This window comes from Rutidosis leptorrhynchoides, chromosome 2 (genome assembly GCF_046630445.1).
Source record: "Rutidosis leptorrhynchoides isolate AG116_Rl617_1_P2 chromosome 2, CSIRO_AGI_Rlap_v1, whole genome shotgun sequence".
NCBI lineage: Eukaryota > Viridiplantae > Streptophyta > Magnoliopsida > Asterales > Asteraceae > Rutidosis > Rutidosis leptorrhynchoides.
In genome coordinates this window covers 385,533,921-385,542,862 of record NC_092334.1, presented here as the reverse complement: position 1 = coordinate 385,542,862, position 8,942 = coordinate 385,533,921, and the positions used below count along the sequence as shown (strand labels likewise).

Here is an 8,942-nt window from a genome sequence, read left to right as displayed (position 1 = left end):
ATGGATCTTGTTGTGGAAGAAATGAGAAGTAGACAAGTGCATGACAATATGTTAGCTACACTTAGGCCTACTTCATTAAAGACAAAATCCCCATTAGAAAAACAAGCTCACGATGTTCTTACACCGTTTGCTTTTAAAACGTTTCAAGAAGAATTAGAAAGAGCAAGTCAATATCTTATCGAACATTCCGATGGCAATCAGTTTATTATAAGATATTTTGAACAAGGCAATCATAAATTTCATAGTGTTTTTTGGGATGGAGATACCGCTTTGTGTAGTTGCAAGACCTTCGAGTTTTGGGGAATCCTTTGCCGCCATATATTCCGGGCACTAATCCATAAGGATTGTTTTATGCTCTCACATGTATACTTGCCTCGACGTTGGTGTTTAGAGTCATTGCGAAATGATAATGTTGCACAAAACATACCAATGAATGAGTCGCCATTGGATCCTGCACCTCCTATGTCGGATAAGAGCCCGGATCAAAAAAAAAGAAATTTTATGTCCGCCAAGATCAAAAACAAAAGGTCGTCCAAAGAACAACCGGCGTTTGAAGAGTGGGAAGGAATTGGCGAGTAGGGCCCGTAACAAATGTTCTATATGCAGGCAAATTGGACATACAATACCAACATGTGACTATAAGGATAATATTGTTGATGTTAGTACTCCTTCTAATATGTCCGAAAAAATGAAGAATTCAACACATGATGAAGGATTAAATCATGTGTTTATGATGAAGTATCAACCATCATCATCGAGTGGCAAAGTTGAAGATATGTGAACTATGGCATAACTTTTTATTTGATCATGTATTTGTGAACTATTTTGAGTGCCTAACTTCTAATTACTGAATGTGTTATTGTTGGAGCATTTGGTTTGTGGAGTAAATTTTAATTACTGTATGATTTAATTATAGTGTGTAACATAGAATATAAATAATAATGCTCTCTTTCAGTATTAATTGGACGTGGGATTTTGATTAAAGAGATAAAATAGAAAAATTGGAAAACTGGTGCAAATTAATTAAAATCACTACATTGACTTTTGAATGGTGAACCATGAACGTGGGCTATATATTTGAATTGGTAGTTGAGAAGTTAATTGAAAATGATGTGTAGTTACTCTTAATTGATAACTTTAAGGGTTGTCATTAGAAAAATTCTTCTTTTTTTAAATAAAATTTAAAAAAAAAATTAAGTTATTTAAATGATGTCATTAATCTTATATATTTTATAATTAAGAAATATTGTACCTATAGTAACTAACTTAAATAAATTATTAATCCGTAATTTTGAGTATTCGGTATATTAACTATAATTACGAAATAATTATTGCAAATAATGTGATGATTTGATCATTTGAGAAACGTGTGACTATTTATCCACATACACAACTAGTGAATGTTCAAAAATTAGCAAAAAACTCAATATTATCCCATAATTTTAGCACTAATTAAATGAGTTTTAATCCTTACCCTATTTAAATTTCAATTTGATTAATAGATTCTGGCGTGTAATCCGTAATTTCAGCTCTTGTCATTCATAGCAAAATATCACATGGTTTATATAGCTCAATTTCTATTAGAGACTTTACATTTAATCTTTATACAACATATATTCGAAAAAAAGTCAAATGGATTGTGTGATATGCAATCTATACTATCACATAAATTTTTAAAATGATGATATCATAAATAAGGATTATTTAAGTTTAAAAAGATCAAAAATAAAGAAAAGATTCTAAGTCCGATGTCATTAAAATAACTAATTATATTTAATAAAAATATTAACATGTTCAGTGTATAATATATGAAACATTATGTATAACCTTATGATAAAACACCATCATGATCATATGTACAATATTTGAAGCATTATATACAACCTTATGGTGAAACACCTCAACTGGTGATAACCTGATCGCAAATCAATCTTGGAGTAAACGTTTGATCCTTGCAGTTGATCGAATAGATCATCAGTCCTGGGAAGGGGATACCGGTTCTTGATTGTCAACTTGTTTAGTTCGCGATAATCGATACATATACGGAAAGATCCGTCCTTCTTCTTTACGAACAAAACGGGAGCGCCCCAAGGCGAAGAACTTGGTCGAATAAATCCACGGTTTAGCAATTCTTGTAGTTGACTCTGCAACTCATGCATTTCGGTTGGTGCAAGTCGATAAGGCGCGCGAGCAACTGGAGCAACTCCTGACACTAAATCGATCTGGAACTCTACCAGTCGCGGTGGCAGTAGTCCAGGTAACTTTTCTGGAAAAACTTCTGGAAATTTACTAACGATTGGGACTTCATTGAATTTTTGATCGCGGTGAAGGACGTTCGATTCTCTTCGGTTTCTACTTTCTTCACATGTGTCAATATTGCAAAATTTCCTTTTCTCATAAACTTTTGAGCCTTCAAACAGCTTATGAGATTTAGCTTTGAGTTACACCTCTCTCCGTGTACTATCATCGGCACACCGTTCTCACGAGGTATGTGAAGAATCTTCTCACTACAAATAACTTTCGCTTTCATCTTTGAAAGTCAGTCCATTCCAACTATTACATCAAAGCTTCCTAACTTGATGGGTGTTAGGTTAATCTTAAGGTCCATTTCAACCAAATCTTATTATACTACCGTAAAAATTCTATCAGTCTTCTCAAATAACATCTGCTTGTGCGTAGGTAACTAATCCTTTCCAATTACTACTTTAAAACTTCCAAGTTTTGTTGACATGAGGTCATCCCCAACTGACCCACCTGTTAATTTTAAGGTACTACCTTAAATTATTCATCTACCTTTGTTATTTTTTCATTGCTTTGCTCCATAAAATATACTTAACGTCCTTGGGTGTTAAGGGCTTACTAATCAAAATACTAAAGTTCTTAGATCTAGGGTATCAACCGCTCCAGTAGTAAACAACTCTGAAACAATAATATTGTTGAGAAGAAATGTAGTCTCCACTATACTCCAGATCCATGTGAGTCCCCTTTGCCCTCCTTGGCCATGTGGCCATTCTTCCTCCACTTCTAGTAGTCCGCCTAATAAATACACCGCTGTGTCTTCCAAAATTCTCTTTGATCACTTCATATTCCTCATGTAACAACATCAAAACTTCTGTATGAATTACCGCAATATAATCACGTCGACCAGTCGTCATTATATTAAACTAATTCATACTTCCATTCCGTCATAACTTCACAAGTTCAAGATAACATGATCAACTTCGAGTTTCTACTCAACTCCATCTAAGTGATGCTCTATCCTTGCTATCCCAACGGGAAATATGCATACTTTATCCCACGGTTTGTCGGTGTAGGTGCGTAGGTTCCGTAGGATATGCATCGATGTTTAAATGTGTCGGTGCATGTCTTCAAAACGCTCGGGTTTGTGCAATGCTTCCAGGTTCCTTTAAAGAGCTTCAATCGTATCCTCATGTTGGACAAGGAATGATATAGGGCAATGTGAGGCGACTCTGAAGTCATTGGGTATAGATGAGCATCAACGGAAGATACTCCAACCTGGGGAATTTAAATGCCCTTCTGACATCTTAATGTATAAGAGTGTTAGGGACCTAAGTCCAACTATGTTGTTAGATCTCGGACGGATGGTGTAGGATGAAGGTAAATAGTATACCAGGTTGTGAGATTTGAGCATTATTCTGAGAGTTTGTATATCGTGTGTGGCCCATCACGGTGATCATGGTAAGTGTGACAAGGTGTGGTTGCTTCGTCCATTCCACGGAGGGTTCCTCTTTCAAGGGATCTATTTTGGTTTGTGCATGCACTGAGGGGAATTCTTATTCGATTGCGCAAGAAATCACTTCGTTCTCGGGATCAGGTGTATGGTGGTAACTGATGGATCAGGATACAAGTCCCCAAAGTCGGATGAGTGGGGATGGATTGAGAAAATATCTTATGGTGCAAGAAATTTCAAAGTTTATTCGGATACATGTGAGTTAACACTCAGCTCGATTAATTAGAAACGTTAGCACATAGTATATCATAGCGACCCACAATAGTAACCTACAACAGTAGTCTAAGGCAGTACATAACAGAGTAATACTAGTAGTGTCATACAGTAGTGTTATACAATAGTATCATATAATCGATAGCAGATAACAGTAGCATGTTATGGTTACAAGTAGCAGTAACAGATGATAGTGGCATACAGTAGTTACATATAGTGGTAACAAATAACTGTAGTATACAGTTGTTGCCTATAGCAGTCACAGAGGACAGTGGTATTTAGTAGTTGTAGTAAGCAGTAGTACATAGTAGTATTATGCAATCAAAAGCAGATAGTAGTAGCATGCAGTAGTAATAAGCAGTAACATGCAGTCATATATAACAATAACATGTAGCAGTAACGTATAGCAGTAGCATAAAGCAGTACCATAAAGCAGTAGCATATAGCAATAAACAGTTGCAATAAGTAGTTTTCGCAAGATCGGGTAAACGATCAAGTTGTAGATTAGTCCTATTAGTGAATTCTAGTTGACTCGGTCAAGACACACTAATGCAGACTCATTCCCTACAACCAATGCTCTGATACCAAATGTGATGCCCCGTCCAAAACCTCTATGGTACGGATCATCAACAACAGGTCCATTACACGGTATAACACTATATGCTATTTTTAAACAAGGTTTTGCATTCATAAAAAGATAAGGTTTTTCCAATGACAAATATTTTACAAAAGTAACGTGCTTCTACGAATAGAAAGCATTAACAAAAGTACGTGACACTTAGGTCATTACAAAACCCTGGTTCGAATACAACATAAGTAGTGAATGCAAAATAAAAAGTCCATGATTAAGAGACATCTCTAACAATACAGAGTACAGCGGAAGTCTAACACAGCAAGTCTATTACAGCGGAAGTAATTTCATCTAAGCACCTGAGAAATACAATGCTTAAAATGTCAACACGAATGTTGGTGAGCTATAGTTTTATTGTAAAGAATAATGTAATGTAGACCACGAGATTTTGTATTCAAAACAGTATGAAAAGTATATTCTTAACCGTGGGCGCTTGGTAACTAACTTAACAAAGAAATATAATATATCACCCCCTAAAAGTACACTTGGCGAGTGCGTAAGTTTACGAAGTATTAAACACCCGTTAAATGCTAGCGCGACTAGTCCAAGTGGGGATGTCAAACCCTATGGATCCATATCTAAGATTCGCGTCTACTGGTTCATAAACCAATAGTTAAACGTTACCGAGCTAAGGGGGAAATTTGTGCCATTATGTCACCCACACATATATAAAGTTAAAGTACTCGTGTCTAGTATGTAAAACATAAAAAGCGTATTATTCTCAGTCCCAAAAATAGTTAAAGTAAAAAGGGAGCTATAACTCACAGTGGATGCACGGTAAAGTCGATACGAAAATGTAAGCAAGTAGTAAGTCGGTCCAAACAAATAAGTTGGTCGATCTAAAAGGTCCTCAACCTAAGTCAATGGTTTCTAAGTCAGTAAGTTGTCCCAAATAGTTTTAAAGTAAGTAAGTTAAGTCTTAAGTATCATCATTATCATCATATGTAAAAGATAAAGTAAGTTTTCAACAAGAATAGAGGTCGAAAAGAAGAGCTGACACGGATTATCATCATACGACCTCTACACAAATTGAAATGACACACGGCCAGTGGCCAAGGCTCCGTTTGTGAGTCCTCTTGCCACTATCCAAATATCAGACCTCAACTCAATGTCGTTTGATCGTGGCGTTGGTCAAACCGTGAGTAGGTCAGAATTTTCAGCACGTCGTAAGAAAAAACATAGTGTTTTGTCGGAGGCGTAATTCACACCCTGTGCAACGGATTACGATGAGGCCTATGTGAAAAATCATCTACACAACCTGAGGAATCCAAATCTTAAACTTCTTGAACCTCCAGGCGTGCTGTTTTGATCAGAATGGGATGATCGATTTATTATGAACGTTTAGACACTTTCCGACTCAAGTAAGGTGCACTTTTATTGCATGTAAGCAATATAGCTTCACCCTTTTTGGTGTATAAAGCTCTCATGTTGAAAAAGATTGCATCTTTATTACATGGAAGTAGTAAAGCTTCAACCTTTATAGTAATCAAAGCTTCCACGTTCAACAAGATTGCATCTTTACTACATAGGAGTAGAAAAGCTTCAACCTTTTTAGTGTTTCAAGCTTCTAAATTTACAAAGGTTGCACCTTTATCATATTTAGATGATAAAGACTCAAGCTTTATGTTCAAGTTTTCTCCTTTATCACGTGTAGATGATAAAGACTCAAGCTTTATGTTCAAGTTTGATTCTTTATCACATTTAGATGATTCTTTATCACATTTAGATGATAAAGACTCAAGCTTTATGTTCAAGTTTGCTTCTTTATCACATTTAGATGATAAAGACTCAAGCTTTATGTTCAAGTAGATGAAAGCAACAACCTTTTGCAACTAGTGTGCTAAAGATTGTATCTTTCTTCCATTTTCAAAATAATAACAAGTTTGTCATGGATCTTTAAGCTAGAAGCTTAGATCTTCATGTTTTAAGTGACCATAAGCAAAACAAACTTAGATCTAACAAGATTCATGAGACCATAAGCTATAAATCTTAGATCTAAACAAAATACATGAAACCATAAGCTACAAAGCTTAGATCTAACAAGATTCATGAGACCATAAGCTAGAAAGCTTAGATCTAACAAAGATTCATGAGACCATAAGCTTTAAAGCTTAGATCTTAGATGATGATGATTATGAAATAAAAAGTAATAAATAAAGTGAAAGTAAGCACGAAAAAGCAAGAAAACTTACAAGCTTTTCAAGAAATTGAAAAGGAATGAAATTAGAGCTTAAACTTCCTTAAAGAAAATTTCAAAACTTGAAAAATGATAAAGATGATGAGTGTGTGTATTATGGCCAAAATTTAAAGGGGAGGAGAGGGGTTTGTGGTGTTGGTGAATGGACAAGAATGTTGGGAATCTAGTACACATGTAGTTGCAACTTTTACTTTATAGTTGGTGGGTTGCTTTATGCTTAAAAGGCTTAATTTTAATGGGTTAGTCATGTTCCATCTAGTTCACTAATTAATTTAGGTTGGCCATGAAATAAATAATACTTGTAGTCCAAATAAAATGCTAAGTCCAAGTAGGGAGCTAGTGTGCAAGTAATTAATTAAATTCTATTAAAATAATAATTAATTAATTGATTATCACTAATAAATAATAAATAATAAATAAAAATAATAATAATATTTCAATTATTATTAAATCAAATTTTAAGTCATCCAAAAATCTAAGTCCTTCCGGCTAGTGATGCTAACGGTCGAATTCATTCAGAAATAAATTAAAGTAGGCTTATTTAAGTAAGTACGCGTTTCTGAAATATCGCGAATCATTTCTAAATATGTCGTAAGCTCAGAAAATATTCAAGATGACAGAAGTATATACGCACATAATATTAAATTACACATTTACGAATGCAAGTCAAAAAAGTCGGGTCGTTACATATTATATATTATTATTATTATTATTATTATTATTATTATTATTATTATTATTACTATTCAAATATGAGTTCTTTTTACGGGATTAATTACGTTACAAATGTATACGAAATACATGTCTCTCAAATGTTGTAATGTTGGCTTTTATGACAAAAAATAGTAATTGTAATGAAAATTGGAAGAAGGTCATAGGAGAATAAATGTAGTTCATTTATTCTGACCAAGTTAATTATATCAATATGTTTGTAAAAATAATGATAAGTTTCTAAGTCTGAATCCGTGGTTCCTAGAGTCATTAAACAATATGAATTTAGTATTTAAGTTCACTAAATATCTAAAATTTATCGTTAAATTGTTTCGTTAAAAAAAATCGTGGTTTCACAAGTCATTTCACTAGTATTCTATTAAATTTCTAAAAACATCATAAATAAGCTTTTTCCTTAACTAAAAAAAAAAAACAAAGACGAGGTTCTTGAGAAAATGCTGCTAAAAAAAATCAAAGAAGCGATCATTTCTAAAGAAGTTCATTTCTCTTTGGAGAAAGTTGCTAAAGCCATCTTGGTTCATAAAGAAAATGCTGCAGAGGACATCAAAAGAATTCTTTTTGTTTCTAAAAACAAAGATGAGGTTCTTGACAAAGATGGCAATTTGGATATGTTACCTGTAGTGACCCGAACTTTTCCATGTTTATATATATTAATTGAGATTGATATTTACATGATTAAATGTTTCCAACATGTTAAGCAATCAAACTTGTTAAGACTTGATTAATTGAAATATGTTTCATATAGACAATTGACCACCCAAGTTGACCGGCGATTCACGAACGTTAAAACTTGTAAAAACGACATGACGATATATATATGGATATACATATGGTTAACATGAGATTATGATAAGTAAGTATCTCCATAAGTATATTAACAATGAGTTATATACATATAAACAAGACTACTAACTTAAGGATTTCGAAACGAGACATATATGTCATGATTATCGTTGTAACGACATTTAAATGTATATATATATATCATATTAAGATATATTAATATATCATAATATCATGATAATATAATAATTTAACATCTCATTAGATATAATAAACAATGGGTTAACAACATTAATTGAGATCGTTAACTTAAAGGTTTCAAAACAACACTTACATGTAACGACTAACGATGACTTAACGACTCAGTTAAAATGTATATACAAGTAGTGTATTTAGATGTATTAAAATACTTTTGGAAGACTTCAAGACATATATCAAAACACTCATACTTAACGAAAATGGTTACAGTTACTTTTCCATTCTTTTCTTTCATCAAGAATTCTAGTCGTATTCTTACCCGTATTATACACAGCTTCAAAACGTACTTACTATGAGTATATACCAATAGGAACTAGCATGGGATTCCACTCTTGATTATGTCATGTATGACTAATCAATTTTAACTTCTACCATGA

General features: G+C 33.5%; 1 protein-coding gene across 1 annotated transcript; it reads left to right on the top strand.

Moving 5' to 3' along the window:
• Positions 1 to 579, top strand: LOC139889044 (protein FAR1-RELATED SEQUENCE 11-like). Its single transcript, XM_071872018.1, has one exon. The coding sequence runs from the start codon at positions 1 to 3 to the stop codon at positions 577 to 579; it is 579 nt and encodes a 192-aa protein (XP_071728119.1).
• Positions 580 to 8,942: the final 8,363 nt, after the last annotated feature.

What these genes read in the sequence shown, in the direction of transcription:
- LOC139889044 (XM_071872018.1), top strand. Translation starts at nt 1, where the DNA reads ATGGATCTTGTTGTGGAAGAAATGAGAAGTAGACAAGTGCATGACAAT.